At 46.2% G+C, this 18,600-nt stretch overlaps 1 protein-coding gene across 3 annotated transcripts in view; it reads left to right on the top strand.

Moving 5' to 3' along the window:
- Positions 1–18,600, top strand: part of ABTB3 (ankyrin repeat and BTB domain containing 3) — a 287,710-nt gene that overhangs the window by 168,787 nt on the left and 100,323 nt on the right. For all 3 annotated transcript variants that reach the window (XM_036891316.2, XM_036891314.2, XM_036891315.2), the window contains exons 2-3: positions 3,712–3,861; positions 13,287–13,491. In XM_036891316.2, the coding sequence (XP_036747211.1) occupies positions 3,712–3,861; positions 13,287–13,491 (355 nt within the window). The remainder of the gene's footprint in view (positions 1–3,711; positions 3,862–13,286; positions 13,492–18,600) is intronic.

The raw sequence follows: 18,600 nt of genomic DNA, 5'->3' as shown, positions 1-18,600 counted from the left end.
TCATGAACTGTAGTTTATGATCACCTGCTCTCCAGGGAAATTATTCCCTTTAGGTCTAATCAAAGTCATATTTGAACCTTGGTTCCTCACCCTCTCCATCCTTGAGTTGAGTCTTAATCACCTGTCCTTGAACTTGAGCCTTAATCTCCAAGCCGTGGCTACTTTTGACTCCAGTAATGGATATTGATGAGTAGTCCGAAAGTCAGGCATGTGTCTGACAGAGATATGATCCTGAGAACTTCTTATTGACATAGTTGATTTTTTGTATGTGTAATTTTTTTTTGGTATCATTAATCTACAATTACATGAAGAACATTATGTTTACTAGGCTCCCCCTTTCACCAAGTCCCCCCCACAAACCCCATTACAACATTATACATGCTAATCGTAATGCTCCCTTTCTTTTTCTCCACCATAGTTGATTTTTATACAAAAAATAACTATAGTTTATGTGCATACCCTATATAAAGTCCTCAAAAAAAATAAAAATCTGGTATACGATCTTTCCCTAATAGATCAATTATAGAGTCCCCAAATCTCAGTCATCTAGCTTTCAACACTTCTTTGAATAATTATATTTTCACATTTAAATTTCATAGCCCTCTAAAAAAAGGAAGAATAATCCCAAGGGGAATTGTTTATTCTCACTATAAAGAATAAAGTAGTCCAAAGCTAGATTTATGCACATTAACTGATTTCATCTCAGTTAACATATACTGAGCATCTCTCCTATTTGCTCAGCACATGCAGAATACCTCAGCACACATTGTCTTATTTCACCCTCTCCCAGCCACCCCATGAAGGAGATAAGGCCATTACTCTTACCCCTATTTCACAGAAGAGGAAACTGAGGTTCAGAGGGGCTCTGTGACCTGCCGAAGGGTAAACATAGGTGAGTAGTGGCAGAGCCAGGACTGAAACTGTGGGTTCCAGATCAGTCCATTTCTTTGTGCCTCGACTTAGGTGTGAAGCAGCACTTCAGATGCAGGTCTCGGGTAAGAACACTGCATGCAATACAAACACCAAGAAGCAATCCTGGGAGTACATGCAAAGGGTCATTTTTTACTATTAATTAGAAAATGTCATCCTCCCTGACATTAGGGTTCTCTTGAGGGTCTTCTTTGCTGTGAAGCCCCCTACTGCCCCCCTGCCCCAGTGGAGGGCCTCATCATCTGGAACTTGGGTCACTTACCACATTAGGTCATGATCATCTGATGCCATCTGCAGTGAGCTTTCCAAGTGCAGCAAATCTCTGCATAGAGTCAGGGATATCAGAGGCACCAGATGGGGAGCATTCATTGCCATAGCGATGGCTACTGGACTTGGCCTCTGACCAGATGTCTCAGCATGTGAGCAAACAGCAGGCTGCCAGGATGACTCAGGGTGTCCCTGCCTGGGATGAGCAGGGGGATGACTCATCTGTTAAGGGAAAGGGGCAGGCAGGAGGTTGGCCTTGGATGACAGGTGTTTCTGAAGGTCTCATCTTCTCAGAAAGGCCGAGGGTTTCTGAAGTACAGGGATCACCTCTTGGTCATCTCTACATCCTGTGTGAGCCAAGCACTACACTAGGTAGTAGCCAATGAATGGTGAACTGTATCATCTAATTAATACCAAGTTGTGCACTGGCATAGTTCACAGTGTTTTCCAAACTGCCCATCATAACCCATTAATGGATCACAAAATCACTTTTGGTGCTGCAAACCAGCATTTTTATTAGTAAGATAGAGGAGAACAAAAGTGAAAAGCCCAACCTCCTAGAGTAAAAAATTCAGAGTGCATAATACCTATAAGGGTCAGTTATTTTCCATGAAAAACATGAAAACTGTGTGTTGGTGGTGGTGGTGGTGTGTGGGTACTGGGCCACAACATAAGACTCATTATTGTTCTGAGTCACAGTCAAGCGTGTTTGAAAAACAATGGTTAGAGAACAATCTTAGGAAGAAACATTTAACTGGTTGCCTGATAATAGGAACATTAAAATCTAATGGTCATTTGCATCGTTCATCCATGTATTATTCAGTACTCATCCAAAAAATGTCTACTCTAGTTGCCTTCTCCAAAGGGTCAGCCTGTGAGGCATGAAGGTGGAACATTCAGGACTGACTGGATGTGGCTGAAGCCACTGATCAGGTAGCATGGGCCAAGAGAGGTGTGTGACAGGTGCCGTCTCATGCCTGCCCATCTTTCAAAGAGGAACCGTCATTTGCTGAGCTTTTGTTATTAAAGCAGGGTGAGAAGACTTGGACAGCTGACCTTTTGCATTCTGTCTCCCTGTCTCCCCTCACCCTTCCAGTTGGCTTAAAAAATTCACCACCTGCATATTGATACTGTTCCATTGTCCCAGATTATTTTGTCATTGACAGTCTTGTCTCTTCAGTTAGTTTATACACTTCTTAAAAATTTCTTCTGCTCCTTTTGCATCTCCAAAATGCCTAGTAGGGTTGGGAATACAGTACTCACTCAATAAATGCTTCCTACTTATTGACAACTGCTCATTGGTCAGTCCTTGCTAAGATATCCCTTCATTACTCATCTTCTTCTACCATAACATATATATCATATGGCTTTGAGTTACATATGTAACAGTCTGTCTTTTTTGTGTAGACCGTGAGCCCACTGAGGGCAGGGAGTATGTGTATTCTATCCACCACTGTATCCCTAACACAACACAATGCCTGTCTGCCTTGTTCATTGCATCCTCAGTGATTGGCACTTGATAGGTGCATGTGTTATCACCATAGTAATGCTGAGTAACAAGCAACCCCGCTATCTCAAAGGCATACCAAATTAGCATTTTTTTTGTAGGGTGGGGGCAGCTCTAAGCTGCAGTTTGGTACTGGATCTGTACCACGTGTCTTTCCTTTTCCTTAGACCTGCAAGCTAGCCAGGGAATGTTTTCTTTATGATGACGGCAAAGGTACAAGAGAGCAAGTTCATCTGCACTTTCAGGCCTTTGGTTCCATCTTGTCTATTAATGTATCGTGGGCCAAAGTAAGTCAAGTAGTTGAGCCTGAAGTCAAGGAGCAGGGAAGCACACTCTGCCTGTGGAGGTTTGGGTGGTCAAGGGAACAGTGAATATTTTGACTAACCGACCAAAATAAGCTCTCAGGCTCTTGCTAAATGTTCATGGAATGGAAAGGGAGGGAAGAAAATAATTGGATTCCAGGATTTCCCCAAGGTTTTCATCGTGCAAGATACAAAAGCCTGTGGGGACTCTTCTATCTCCTTATATATGGCTCTACAGAGAAAGCCAGAGCCTGCCTAACAGATAACAGCCCAACCTCCTAGAGTGAAATTTGTTGAGCAGATAAAGCGGGCCTGCAGAAGTACCACCAGCAAAGACCCAGACCCTCCCTCCAGGGTGCTCAGTGACAGTGGCTGCCTCTGGGGGTGGGGGGTGAATGGGACCAGTTCCACTGGCTTCTCAAGGGGCATCTCTGAGTGGATCGAATCCCTGCCAGGCTGAAGGAAAGGATTCTATTTTGTGTCCCTCAGAAATGTGGGTGTACAGATGAATGCCTGTATGTTTGTTATAATCAGCAGGTCAGGACTTTGAGGAAACCTTTTAAAAATAGCTCTAAGCCAAGCTCTTGGCTTCACAGTACCAACTTCCATGCAGTTTGGGGTTATGCCAGGTTTTGCACCCCTCCCTTGGTTAACTGAAAAACTAACATCTGCTTTTCTTTCATTCTCTCTCCCCACCAACTGCAGGAGCGCTGTGCCTGCCAGACAGCCTGAACCTTCACAGAGACCCGCAGCGGTCAAACAAGCCGGGAGAACTGCCCATGTTCAGCCAGTCAGAGCTGAGGACCATCGAGCAGTCCTTGTTGGCCACCCGCGTGGGCAGCATCGCAGAACTGAGTAAGTTGGACGCTGGTTCTCATGCCCTCTCTGTGCCCAAGCTGCCATTTCCCTCAGGGCAGTGCTCTGTAACCCTGCCAGGTGACACCTTTTATGGGGCACCTGCTGTGCATGCAAAACAGTGCCAAGAATGGCCAGCAGAGAGGAAGGCAAGGGCTCTGGAGTGAGGCGGGCCTGGTCAATTTCCTGACTCTGTCACTGCTGTAGGTCAAGTTCTTAAGCTTTTCTGAGCCTCAGTTTCCCACTCTCTAGAATACAGAAAATAATAGTCCCTAGCTTAGAGCATAGGTGATTCAGTGAGGTAATGTCAATAAATGGGTTTGCCAGGTGCCTGATTCACAGTATATCCTCTGTAAATGGTGGCTGTTCACTGTTGATTTCCAGTGGGATCCGTTAAGCATTTGTCAGATCACGTGTCTCCTCTGTTCAGTCATCCACTGGCTTTCCATCTGACCCACAGGAAAAGCTGAAGTCCTCAGAATTGTTTCTGGGCCACCCCTGCCCCCATATCCCTCAGACATCTCCTTCCTCTCTCCCCTGAGGCCCACTGAACTCCAGCCACCCTGGCCCCTTGTCATTCCTTGAACGTGGCAGGCATACCTCAGGACCTCAGGACCTTTGTACTTCCCATTCCATCTTCCTTGCCCACTCTTCCTCTGGATATCCACATGGCTGGCTCCATCACTACCTTCAATCTCATTCAAATGTTACCTTCTCCATTAAGCTTTCCCTGACCACTCTATTTAAAATTATAACATCCTGAGGGCCCTATAACATTCCCCTATAGTTTTTTGTTTTTTAGTAACAGCTTCACTGTGAGATAATTTATGTATAGTTCACCTATTTGATGTGTACAATTCAATGGTTTTTAGCATATTTACTGAGGTATGCGACCATCGCCACAATCCAGTTTAGAATGTTTTCATCACCCCACCAGATACCTGGTAGCCATTAGCAACCATCCTCCTTCCCTTTCCACCGAGCCACACTGTATATTTCACTCACTTATTTTTTTAAATACAGAATCTCTCTCTTTCCATCTCTCTCCCTACTGGAATATATTCTCACAGAGAGTATTTGTTTTTCTCATCGATGTAATCCTAACACCAAGAATACTGCCAGCTGCATAGGAGGCCCTCAGGAAAGATAAAGAAAAAGAGAGAGAGAGAGAAAGGTGAAGAGAGAAGGAAGGGATTGTCAAGTCAGGGCATTTGCCATGCTTGCCCACCCCGTAATTCACGGCTATGCTCTTTGAGTCTGGCCAACCAGAAGAAAAAGAACTGTATTTACTTATGACCCAATTGATCGTCAAATGGATTAGCTGTATGTTGGTTCCTGTTGGGACTGAAGCATTGATTTCAGAAATGCTGACTTATGTTAAAGTATGAGGTGGTGTGAAATTCTAGAAAATCCTGAACTATGAAAGGATTCAGGACCCAGAAGGCAACTTGTGCTTTTTCCAAAGGAATTCCCTGTACACCCAGGACAGGCATTCTCCACTTAGTACATTGCGTGCAACTGTGGAAAGGGAAGTCGTAGCTGATTCAAGCTGTAGGGAGCTCTCTGGTCACTAGGGAGCTGCTTTCCTAACACCCGAATTTGGGAATTGCGTTTCCATTCTTATCCAACCCCTGAAGTCACGAGATGCCTACAGTCACAGATGCCTCCAGCTACCAGTCAGACGTAGGATTGTTCTTAAAACTTTGGGGAGCAGCCTATGGACCCTGCCTCAGGATAATATTTTTAAATGCATAAAATAAGTGCCGACACTGACAAAAGTAACCAATTATATTCCGTTTCTGAAATATTTTTAATAATCAAAATTGTGGTATAGTCATTCTATGCTTTTTATTAGCACATTACATAACAAGATCTAGCAGCAGCCCTGATGACCCCATTATTTGGAGCTGGTGATGTGTTTAAAGCATATTTTGAGACATCTGCAACAATTGTAATGGGATCAGGAAATGCATGCATTTTAGCAGCTCCCCAAGGATTCAGGTGCACATGGTCCCAGCAGCCCCCTTGGTGAAACACTGCTCTAAGAAGAAATGCCACATCATTTGGGACCCCCCAAATTTCCAAGACATGCCCATGATCCTGGAAACACAGAATCTGGCTACAGGGTGGGTCATGTCTGCATGGGTGTATCCTGGGAAGAGGTTTTCCACCTCTCTCCCCTGGGTGCTCAGAGGTTTGTCCAGGGATATCTTAAAGGTGCTTCCTGGCATCTAGCACCAAGGATGGGGCCCTGCTTAACTCCAGAATTCTTTGAAGAAAGGGTTCGTTAACAAATCTACACTTCACCCAAGCAGGCAACCTACAGGAATGGCTTACCGCATAAACTGTTTTTTAGGACAATTTGCTCTGTAAATTAAACGCTGTCGTTGTTGAATGTTGACTTTCGCATATGAATTGCTGGCACCCATATGGGTGCTGCTAATTATGAATGGGATTTGTACATTCATTAAGTCAGTCCTGTAGAAGGTATGCACAGAAGCACATTGATACGCCGCATCTGAACTGAAGGTAATAAAATTACCTTCTTTTCAGATCTGACTGTAATTTAAACTGGCTTGCTCTGTAGTCTGAATCAATACAGCCTCGGTCTCTGTGTACACAGGAAGCTGTTCTTCATAGTCAAACATTCTCTGCCAGTGTGGATTCTAGAAACTGCTGGTTTTCAGCAAAGGTGAGATGGAGAGCATTTGTTCCCAGACATCCTTGTTCTTGCATCAGGCTGTCCAGAGTTGAGCCCCTCACCATCACCTTCTTAGTAGCCAGTAATAATAACAGCAGCAGCTGATGTTACTGAACTAGGGAATGCTGATAAATCTATATGAGTTATTTTTAGTGTGACCATTATAACCCACATTGATGTGGGAGTGGAGGCGAGAAGAGGAGAAACAACTTGTCTAAGTAAGATCAGCCACGTGTATGAACCAAAGGGCTTGAGATTGAATCTGGGTCTTAAGAGTGTATTCATGCCTCACCACTAAACTGCACCCCCCTGGGGGAGGCCCAGCAGATAGTTCGAGATGTTACAGGTGGGATGAGAGACCCCTCTGCAAGTTTGGGGAGTCAGTCGGGACTGTGTTCCTTCCAGCTCAGAGGATCTGCAGTTTGCCCTGTAGGATGCATTGTGGAAGCTTTCCTGGAAGCAGAATTCGAAGCCTGGAAACACAAAGGAGGTATGAAGTACCTCACCAAACACACAGATGGCCAGCCACCCCTGCAGGCTGAGACTTCTCCCTATAGCGCCTGCTGCCTGTAGCCTTCGGGCATCATATTAAAATCCAAAATTGCCTTGATCAACCAGGATGCACAGAGCACTTGTCTTTGTCCAGCCGATATGGCTTGAGGAGAAAATACATCCACAACTTCTGGAGCGCTTACTGTGTGCCAAGGGCTTTAACCAGATTAAAAGTATTCCTGCTTTACAGATAAGAAAACTGAGGCTTGGAAGAATAAATGTCATGCCTGAGGCCACACAGCTAATAAGTGACAGAATCATAATTCAAACCCAGGTTTTTCTTTTTCTATTTGCTATGCGATACCCAATTCAGCTTTGCGTTCTGAACACCTAACCCATCGCCCGTAGCTTGGGAAATATCTATTGCATGTCGATGAATAAATGAGTGGCTCACAGTGAATTAGTCTGTGAAACAAAAGCTGAAGAAAAGGCTACAGATGAGGGGAACTCTTAATGAAACTCCAGTCAAATATTAAATATGCTATTGAACTGAATTTTTATCTCAGACACCTAGAACCAAACCTATGTGTGTCTTAAATATTGGACGCTGAACCAGGATACCACAGAGGTCCCCAGACTGACACAGGCTGGTGATTCTTTAACCCTGAGCCCCAGGAAATTTGCAAAGTGATGTGCTGAACTTCACAGTTGACTTAGAGTCTAGTGGGCCGGCCCTTCGGGGTCTCCCTCCCTGAACCAGTGAGTAGTAGGTGTGGGGAACCTGAGGCCGTGGAAGCACAGAGGGCCTGGCTTTTCTTACTTTGGAACCAACTCAGCTCTGTGTTTGGTCTCATCCAGTCCCATACTTGTGTCCTCTGAGATCTTGTCTCAGCTCTTCTGCCTCACATCCCAGACTTATGAGCTCCCAATTAATCCTCCACTGGACAGTCATTAATTTTAGTGTTTGCTTTCTGTCATTTAAAGGGGAAAAATGAGGGTTTTGTTGTAAAATGCCTTTCTGTTGTCTTTTCACACTGAACTGTGAACTTGTTGTTCCCACTCAATGAGGCATCAAAATGGGACCATTAATTTACAATTGTATGTAAAAAGAGTTTCTGGGCTGTTTTCTCTTTAGTGTCACCAAAAGAAAAAGTACCCAGCCCTTACTGCTTGGACAAGGAGCTCTCTTTCCTTGTTTAAAAGGCAGATGGGCTCTTTTCACAGATTCCTATGCCTCCAACCCCTAGGGTGCTCCTAGGACCCTCTCAGGTGGCAAAGTGGCTGCTGGCTTCTTGGTATCCCTTGAATACTCCACTCTACCACAGGGCCTTTGCACTTACTGCTCTTTCTGCCTGGGAAGCTCTTCCCCCATACTCTTAAGGCTCCTCCCTCACTTCGTTTAGACTTGTGCTCAAATGTTTTCTCCTTAAGTCCCCTGAGAGCTGAGACTTTTTTTTAAAACATCACTGTATCCCCAGTAACTAGAACAATGTCTGGCACACAGTAGGACTCAATAAATCTTTGATGAATGAGTGAATGAATGCTAAGTTTCCTGCTGAATCCAGAGCTCAGCCTTCTGTTCTTCCATCCCTGTCCCTCCAGCTCTCCTCCTTAAAAGCACATCTCTTCCCTCTACTCTGCACCTGATGACGTGGATTATATGTGGTCTTTCTTTCTTTTTCAAGGGGAAGGGTTTCAGTAAGGCAAGTTAAACAGCAGTTTATGATGCTGGAGAACACCTTGGTTCCCTCATCTGTGCTGTGTGACCTAGGGCAAGTGACTTGGTCACTCTGATCCCCAGTTTTACTACCTCTGAAAAAAAGAGTTATGATGCCTCCTATCCCAGGACTGGGGGATGTTTAAGTGGTAGCTGATCATGGATGAAATGAAGAGTAGGGAAAGAAGTAAAGGTGCTGTCTCAGCACAGGTTTGGGCAGAAGAAGCCCACTGTTGAAGTGTGTGGCCCTTTGTCCCAGGGCGATCACCTCAAGTACACAGGAGGACAGTTTAATGGAGCTTCACTGATAGCCTGACTCTGGCAGATTAGAGCGGCATTTCCCAAAGAGTGGCACTGGAGACGATCATAGGTGATACACAAAACACATCCTGTTTTTAATTGCTGTGAATTTTTTATGGGCACTAGAAAAATATTGCTTTTCCATTTATGGCACTGATATGGAGTTTCCCTTTCAAATGAATTTATTTGTGTGAAAGAATGAGCCAATTTAAAGAAAAATATTAAGTAAATAAATTGTATGTGCAGCATACAGACATGAGAGACGTCGTGATGGTGATTCGCAAATGGCTGCCATTAGGGAACCCTTGTTAAACGGGTGCTCGAGTAGGTCCCTGGACCCAAACTCCAGCTACCCAAATGCAGGGCAGCTGGTGACCAGTGGATTTGTTGTTTGGGGTTCATGAAGCTGAGAGGTGAAGCGGCAGACAGCACATCAATAGAGCTGGATTTGACATGGAGCTAGTGATCACAGAATCTCTGTGCCAGTTCCATCTCCCAAAGCCAGCCCTCCAGGACATCCTGAGGGCCTCTGATCAGAGGCTAGGTTGGTGATGATAATGATGGATGATGATGATGAATGGTGGTGATGACGACAGTGATTGATGACGATGGTACTGGAAATGACTGTGATGATAAAGATGGTGATGATGATATAAAGAAAAATAAATAGTGCTGAGTACTTATTAAGCATTTAGGCCTCAGACTCTGGATCAAAATTTTTCAAAGCCCACAACCTGAGGTAGTTCTCGACTAGTGCTTTTTTGGAGGCCCTGTTATGTGGTGACCAGGAACACGAGCCCCAGAACGCTGGCTGGGGTCGCAGCCTGCCGCTTCCTGAACGACACCTGGGCGTATGGTCCCGTCCCTTGATTTTCACATCTCTGAAGCGGCTGTAATAATTCCTGTCACGTATGGCTCATACGTAAATTAATCCAGGAAATGTATCTACATGGCCTGAGATGTGTGGCAGGTGCTCAGTCTGTTCTTCCCACCTCTGCTGCCACCTTCCCTCTACTCCAGGTCACTGTCCTCGTCAGGAAATTCAAAGCATTGCCATTTGTACCCAGTCCCACTTCAGATCTGCCATCCTGCTGTCCTTCCAGGTTCCTTCTCAGTGTTCACTGATGGGACTCTCTTCTTTGGACCAGTGTTTGGAGCAGCTCCTTGCAGGACTAGCCCCTTATCAGACGAGACCGATGGGACCGGCCCCAGGCAGGCACCCAGCTTCATGTTTTTCTCTCTCCCAGCAACTGAGGTTTCTAAAAAGTGAGAAAGTAGAAAGGGAAAAATAAGCAACTAAGGACCTAGATGTACCATTAGGATGCCCAAAGTGAGCGGCTTTGCAGCACAGATTCCTAAAAAAGTGAACCCCAGTGGGAAGCAGCAGGTCAGGCACTGGGTCGGAGCATGGCAGGACTGTCCCCCCATGTCTCAGGCACTCGATCTCTAGGGCCACCACTCAGAGAACAGGAGGAACAGGCAGGCCCCGAGCCTGAGAGAGCTACGTGGTTAGAGCCAACAGCGCCAGGCCCTTGCTCTTTGCACTTAACATTCACAACCACCTGACGGGGGAATATTATTTCCTCACCTGAGAGGTGAAGTGACTTGCTGGTGTTACCCAAGTAAGTGGCAAAGCTGGGATTTGAACTCCTTCCCCTGACTCCTGCCTACTTTGAACACTGCTTCTTCACATTTTCCACCTGTAGGTCCTCTTGGAGTCCTCCCTGCCCACCTGCCTCTAAAAGAGAATTTCTTTCCCTGATTCTTTTTTGAGTTTCTTGGGTGTATTTTCCCACTGTGGGAAATGGAGAGAGGAGGGTCAGGCTCTGGGCTAGGTGCACTAAGGTGCAGAGGGGTGTGGGGAAGCAACCCCCACTGCTGTTTGTCCAAGCCCTGTATCCACTGTCCAGATATTAAGCTTAGTGGATTGTACTCTGGTTAGGTGATCCCGATAAGACCTCAGGACTCTGACAACACGGAAGTTTCCTTTCCTGCGACAACCCCTATCAGATACAGTGGCCTTTCGAAATCTTGTCTTGAGAAGAATGTTAGGACTACGTCTACACTCAGTGCAGAGCTCCGTGGTTGATTAACCATGTCTGCCATGGACATGGAATAGAAAGGGGGATATGCACCATTTCTGTCCTCAGCTGACACCTCAGTCCGTAGTAGACCCCCCTAATGGGTTTCAATCTTCTTTTGAGGAAGTAGCCCCTCTCTCAGACAGAAAATGGGAACCTAGGAGGCGGGCCCTGGGCCTGCAGAGGAGATGCTCTGGCTTTTCACTGAGCCTCCCTTTCTTGGGTTTGGATTTTAGGTAAAAGTGTCATGTTAAACGGTACAGCTGGATGGCAGAGACCTGGTGGGGTCTGTAGGCCTGGTTTCAACTGGACAATGAGGGATTAGGAAGAGGAGAGGCCATCTGCCACCCCCCTCAGGGACTAGAAGTGGGGATGGGTTAAATTCCAGCAAGAGCTGATGCTGCAATCTTCAGCCTGAAGGCATTCTGAACCAGCACTCCTTCTTCTTCAAGGTCTTTCTACTTAAGGCCTTCAACTGATTGGATGATGCCCACCCACATTATGAGTAGCAGTCCACTTTACTCAAAATCCACTGACATAAATGTTAGTCACATGTGAAAAATACCTTCACAGCAACACTTGGACTAGTGTTTAACCAAGCAGCTGGGCACCACAGCCTAGCCCAGGTGACACGTAAGGCTAGCCATCACAGACACCCTTCAATGAGTATCTCCCCAAGAGCACCACTCACCCCACTGTGCAGGCGGGGCGGCGCAGTGCATTAAACAATTCTGGTCAGGGAGTGTTCTTTTTTATTCTAACTGCTTGAAGAAGAATGGTTCCATTTGAAATGCGGCCCTAATCCTTCTCTTACCTTGGTTATTTATAACAAAAGAAAGGAGGACCAGAATTCAGCTACAAATTCAGGACGCTGTTTTGTTTTGTCAATTTAATTTAAATAGTGACCTTCTGTTTATGGCAAGTGATACTGACTTTCCCTTTATGGTCATGTGTTTAGATTCATGTGTTTTTCAAAACTGAAATGAGTCCATTAAAAGTTAATTAAGTAATAGTGCAGATGGTGTGTGGATACAGCTATGCTCATAAAGGTGACATACAATCGACCCAAGTCTGGGAAACCCCATCTTAGCTAAGAAAAGGCAGGGCTTCCAGGCGCAGCCAGCCTCCCCACAGGAAGACTCTCCCTGCATGGCCAGCCTGGGAGCAGGTTGGCTTGATTAAGGAGAAGGCTGGTTTCCTTCTGAGAAAGGAGGAGAAAGACTGGAGTGTTCCCAGGGCTTGCAAATGCTGAGCAAGAGGGAGCATCTGTCCTCAGGGAGCATGGTTAAGTGCATGGATGCTGGAGCCAGGTTGCCTGGGGTCAAATCCTGGCTCTGCTGCTTGTGGCTGCTGGACCTTGAGAAGGTATTTAACTTCTCTGGACCTCTGTTTCCTCATCTGTAAAATGGGTTTATAAAGGTACCCACTTCACAGGGTAGTATAAGAATTAAAGGAATGAAGGTGCTTAGAACTGCGCCAGTGCGTAAACGGTGTCATTTAAGACTGAGCCACTGTAGCTAGGAGAGAGTGACAAGGACAGTGGCAGTTCTAACACAGGGCTCTAAGTGCTGTGATGAGGGAAGTGCAGTGTGGTAACACACAGGGAAGCAGAGCAGGCTGGTTACTTGGAGAAACTCCTAGAAGCTGATACCTGGGAGATCAGTAAGAGCCAGCAGAAGAGGAGAGAGAGAAGGCTCTGCATAAAGGGAACAGCAGATGCACAGGCTCAGAGGCAAGCGACGGTTTAGTCTGTTCTTGCAACTACAAGTAAGGCAGCACTGGCTACGGCAGAGGACGTGACAGGGTGTGTCCCAAGGTGAGGGAGGCCGGAAGCAGAGGCACACAAAAGGTTTCTGGGCCTTGTTAGCAACAATGGGCTCCGGAAGGACAGGACTGCGATGACCTTAACAGCACTCCGTGCTTAAAGCAGCAGCCCCAGCCTGGTAAGCCCATGACAGCTGCATGGTAATGAACAAATGCTTTCCTCTCTGCTTGATGGGTGACCTGGAGGTCCCATGGGACCACGCCAGCTGAATGAGGGAGTCCAAGGCTCAGAATCTCTGCAGAGATCTTCGGGCACATCTCTGTACATCTTGACTGCTTAAAGGATCTGAAATCTTACTTCTGTCCGCAGGTGACCTGGTGTCCCGAGCAATGCATCACCTGCAGCCCCTCAATGCCAAGCACCACGGCAACGGCACCCCCCTGCACCACAAGCAGGGGGCACTCTACTGGGAGCCAGAGGCCCTGTACACCCTTTGCTATTTCATGCACTGCCCACAGATGGAATGGGAAAATCCCAACGTGGAGCCTTCCAAAGTCAACCTCCAGGTGGAAAGGTAAGACTTGCCTTGGCCTTAGACAGCCGAGGAGAGGAGCCTCCCCTCTGGCCAGCACTGCTTTGTGATGGGTGGTGCAGCCTCCAGGGTGGCACAGGGGTAGGGGAGGGGAAGGATGCTGGGAGTCAGAACTGCCCAGTTCTCAGATACTCACTGGAGGGTCCAGATGGGAACCTTGTCCTCAAGGGGTATCTGAGACCCGACTGGGGTCTTTGAAATGGGTATGCATAGGGCTGGCCTAGTTCAGGACAAAGTAGCCTGGATCAGAAGGGTGGGTGTGCAGAGGAGTAGGGAAGGTCCTCTGCAGTGCAGTTGGCTCCCTTGCAAAGGTAGCGCTGGGGCATGCCACTCCTTGGGCGGGCAGTGTCTTATCTTCATTTCCTCCGGGCTGCCCTGGGGACTTTCAGGGAGAGCCATAAACATCTGCTCAGCTGAAGTGGGCCTCCCCAGTGGGCAAGAGACCACCTGCTCCAGGGGAAGCAAAATCCTCATGGGAGAGGAAGAAGAGAGGAAGCTCCCTCCGACTGGCTTCCATTGCTCCCCAGGGCCGTCCCTCTGTGTCCCCATACCTCAGTTCCCCATCTGCAAACAAGCAGCTGAACTAAGCGGTTCCCAGGTTCCCTTCAACCTGGAGAACCCCAGGATTCTCTCAGGATGGTTTCACTCTGTCAGAGGAGGCTGTCTGGAGGTGTCCCCTCTCCCTTTAAGAACAGGTCCAAGGAACTCATCTCCCCACAGGGGCTCACAGATCAGCCCCTCCTCCACACAGGACTGTTTGATTCAACTACTGCAGTGGTGACCCCTCGTTACCAAAACAGAGGCCAAGAGGGCTGGCTCTGTGATCCACACTACAGGGTTCAAATCCCAGGTTTTCCAATTAGTAGTGGGAGGAGGTGGCGGCCTGGGGGACTTCTTCATCTGCAGAATAAGGCTACTAAAAGTAAATCCTGCAAGGGCTGTTTTAAGAGTGAATGAAGTGAACGGTGCCCAGTACATAGTAAGTGCTCCATTGATGTCCACATTTACTATTGTTGCAGTAGATATTATCGGCATATGGCTGAACAGCTCCCAGTTTGGGTTCATTGCAGTTTGCTTTTCTCTGTTAAATGATTCCAAGTGGTTCTGAAATGCTCCTCGGCTGCTCGGTTTCTGCCAAGGTGGAGTGGGGCTTACATGGGCTCCTTCACAAAACCACATCTCTTAGATTTCGATTAAGGGAAGAGAATGGGACATGGGCTAGACAGAAGTAGCTTTTTTATTTTTTAAAGAATCTCAAGTTAGCATCAATTTTTCTATCCAGTCTGGAGTTAGCTTAATCAGGGAATTACACAGGTCTCCTGTTACTAGAATCAGTGCCAAACATGCCCCAAATGGAGAAGTAAAAATGCCTCTGGTCCATAGGCAAAAAATAATCTCAGGCAGACACACCAAGACTTTGCTTTCTATGAGTGTGAATCTGGAGAGGTGACAGGATAGAAGCCAGGGACCTCAGCCAGTGGGGCATCTGGCTCTTCAGCCCCCCTCCCAATAGCCTGGTCAGCAGAGCTACTTCTCTGACTCACCTCCCGTCTCTGTGTAGATGACCCCCCTCTCCGTCTCCAGCCAGATGTGTCCTCTGAGCTCTAGAGCCTTCTCATCCCACTCAGCCCCCCGGTTTCCCCTGCCAAGTCTCAGACTCTCAGCTGAGCGCTCTCTGCAATTTGTAATTGTATGTGTGTCTCTGCTTTATTATCTTTAAGCTTCATGAGGGCAGGGAACACATCTATTTTGGATGCCAATCCACACCTAATGCCAGGCTCAACGTCTGGTGCATAGGAAGTTGTCGATAAATATTTGTAGAATGAAAGAGCGAGCAAATCTGTTGATGCAAATGCCTGTGGAACATTTCCGTCCGGAGTGCTCACGACGATCTAAAAGTAAAGCCATCATCTTTCCCCAAAACCCAGCTGCTCCTCCTTCCTCCCCCACCTCTAAGAATGGCATCATCATCAACTTGGCCACTCGAGTCAGAAAACGGGGGCTTGTCCTTCGTCTCCCTCACCCCCTCCTACAGCCACCCAGTCAGTGGGTCTTACTGACTCTACCTCAGTGACGTCTTCCATTTCTCTCTTCCTTGCTCCCCAGACTGCTGCTGCTGCGTGGCTCTGGACCCCCTTCCCTCTTCTTCTCTTCTATGTTTGGTTTCTAAATCACCTCCCAGGATGGGAGGCTTAATATCCCCTGACCAGCTCCATCCTCACACTCACCAGACCGAAACTCCTAAAATATAAATCTCATCACGTAACGGACTTCCTGCCCCTCACCCAATGCAGTTGCATGACTCCTTTTATATATTCTATCACTCAATTTCTATCTTCCCTTCTGGAATCCAGTTCAGGATTCAGAGGGTAGTTGGAGCAGCTGTAAGTCTAGGGAGACCATCTAAGGATTCCAGACTTCCTGGGACAGAAGAGGCATGAGCTACGAGGGAGATCAAAGAGAACGGGTCCCAGAACTTGCTGGACTCATTTATCTCAGTCTTTCCATTCTTCCTTGGTTGAGTTTGCAGGGATGAGCACAAAACACAAAGTGGAACTTGTAATGTTCTGAGTTGTGTTCACATTGCTGGAAAGAGTTTGGATTTTGGGGTCAGATTGACGTCTGGATTTGGATCCCAGCTCTGCCTCTCCTCACTGAGACCTTGACCAAGTCCCTTCATGTCACTGAACCTCTTTTCCTCAACTGTAAAGTGAGGACAAGACCAGCCTCATGGGACTGGTGTAAGGAATAAATTGTAGATTAAGAAATCTACAATTTCATTTCTCTATTCCTTCCTTCCCAGAGGGGCAGCTACTTAGATATTGTAGCTAAGGCATCCAGGGCCACACACACCCCAGAAAGTAGCTGATATTATCATCCTATTTATTTATTTGTTTGTATATTTGGTTGGCTGGTTGGTTTTGGCTCTAAAATGCTATTATTGTGACCTCTACGGAAGCCTGTATGTGATTCCTTCTAGACAAAAGCTATTTGTATTCTGATGACACAGGCATTGCCATTTAGCTTCTGAAAACACACATGAAAGGGCTTCAGAGGAGAGTGGGCTTCTGTTTTCAATCAAGTGTGTTCACACCCGCTCCATACCAAAGCCTCCAAATGAGAAATCTGCAGTGGGAAGTGGAACTTTAATTTGGAGTCATTTTCCTCTCTCTCTTTCTGTCTCTCCACCCGCCAACCCCCACCCCAAATCAAGCAACATTTCATTGACTCTTTTTCTCTATTCCGGCAAAGCCAAGTAGGGCCACATGCTTATATGGTTTTCCATTAGACCGTGGTCTTCAGGAACAGACTGAATATTGTCTGTTTTTGTCCATGCCCAGCAGAAAGCCTGGGAAATAGTCGTTGACTGAAATATGGAGTGTTCTGTGCCTCAAACCATCTTTACTTGTCAGAAGAGCCCTTCTTGGCTGGAGTATTTGGAAGTAGGCCCGCATGCACCATTTTCCTCTTTCCTGTGGGCACAGCTTAGAGTTGCCGCATTTGTTTTGGAGGGTTTCATTTTTCTTTGTGGGATTTGGAAGAAGCTCAGCATCAGTATGAAATTGCTGTAGTCTTTAAGTTTTTCCAGAACTTCGGCTGCTTTTTTTTGAGCTTCTAACATCTTTCAGATACTTCAGCTATTTTTATTTTTTTAAAAATTGCTCAATAAAATGTCAGATTTATGATGAGGCAATATTTATCTTCCAGATAGCAATGATAAATGTAAGCACTTTACTTTTGATGGGAAGAGCCATATAAAGCTGCTGTTTTCAAACAGAATCCTCTGAAGTGTATGACAAGACATTCCTCCCCTATATCATTACACCATCAGTGATTCCGAGATGTGTTTGGCCATGGATGATTTCAGTAATTTGTTACCACAAAATGAAAATACAGCAGGATAACTTGGAATATTTTGTTGCCTGAGGTAGCTGGTAATGCCTGAGAGGAGTAGAGATGACTAGATGACTAGACAGTCAGGTAGTTCTACCCTCCCCCAGTTCCACTGAAAACAAGCCAGAATGTATACTAGGCAGACATCTCTCACCCCCTTTTGCAAGCAGAGCTGTACAGATGTAGTGGACTATCTACCAGGGAAATCTGAGCCAAAGACATGAGTATATAATCACCAGTCACCGACTCTTTGAGGAAAACTATTGGGAGAAACAAAACAGTCTTAACAAAAAGAAGAATTTACACTTGAAGAAACAGAGTTAATAAAGCAAACCTACAGACACTAGAAACTAACGGTACCCAAATATATCTTCCAAGACACTCACCCTACCGAAAGGTCACGCAAACAGTTCCGAATGCCTTCTCATTGGCAGTATATGTGACAAGTAATACTCACATTTTTACATGGACTCCTGTGGATACACCCAGGGTTATGCCAAGTGTCCAGCATGCTACTTTGACTCTTCCTTGTTCTTTCCCACTAAGGAATGTATGTCAGAATGCAAGTGGGCACAGGTATCCTTGGTACAAGGAGGAATTTTAACAGAAATGCTCAGATGTGAAAGTTGAACCTACTATGACTATTGAAAAAAGAAAAATCTCTGGGAGGCAGTATGACAGAGGGTTACCAAATCCTTTCTCCTTCCACATGAGAATTTGACCTTGGGTTAATTCTCTTGCTCTGTTCCCCTGGAGATCTGATGAAAATTGCACTATCAATTGTGTTACTAAGCAACATTGCTTATGGTCAGAGTGACCCTACGCTGGTAATTTAGATCTGGCCTGGCAGTACTAAAAATACTTGATAAATATGCAGAGCTCTGGGCTTCTCTGAATTCATTAGCTCTCTTAACTGGCAATGTCCTTGTAGGGACCTTGGAAGCTATTTCTATGGAGCTGTTACTAGAGATATTTGGGTCCATAAACCAGGGCAGTTCTCACAAGTGGATCTCATCTCCATGTACTGGAGTGTCACCTGGGCAAAAAAGTAGCCCCTGGGAAGCTGGGAGAATTGCTATAAGGATTACTACCACCCAAGGGAACATCTGATGCTCTCCTGCTGGGCCAAGGGTGGCCTGTGATAGTCCCATGAGCCTAAATGTTTAGTAGTGTTTAAGAAGATTTCTGGAGAGCATT

The sequence above is a fragment of the Manis pentadactyla genome, chromosome 10, assembly GCF_030020395.1.
Source record: "Manis pentadactyla isolate mManPen7 chromosome 10, mManPen7.hap1, whole genome shotgun sequence".
Taxonomy (NCBI): Eukaryota; Metazoa; Chordata; class Mammalia; order Pholidota; family Manidae; genus Manis; species Manis pentadactyla.
Note: the sequence above shows the minus strand (reverse complement) of the source record. Positions and strands in the feature narration are given on the sequence as shown.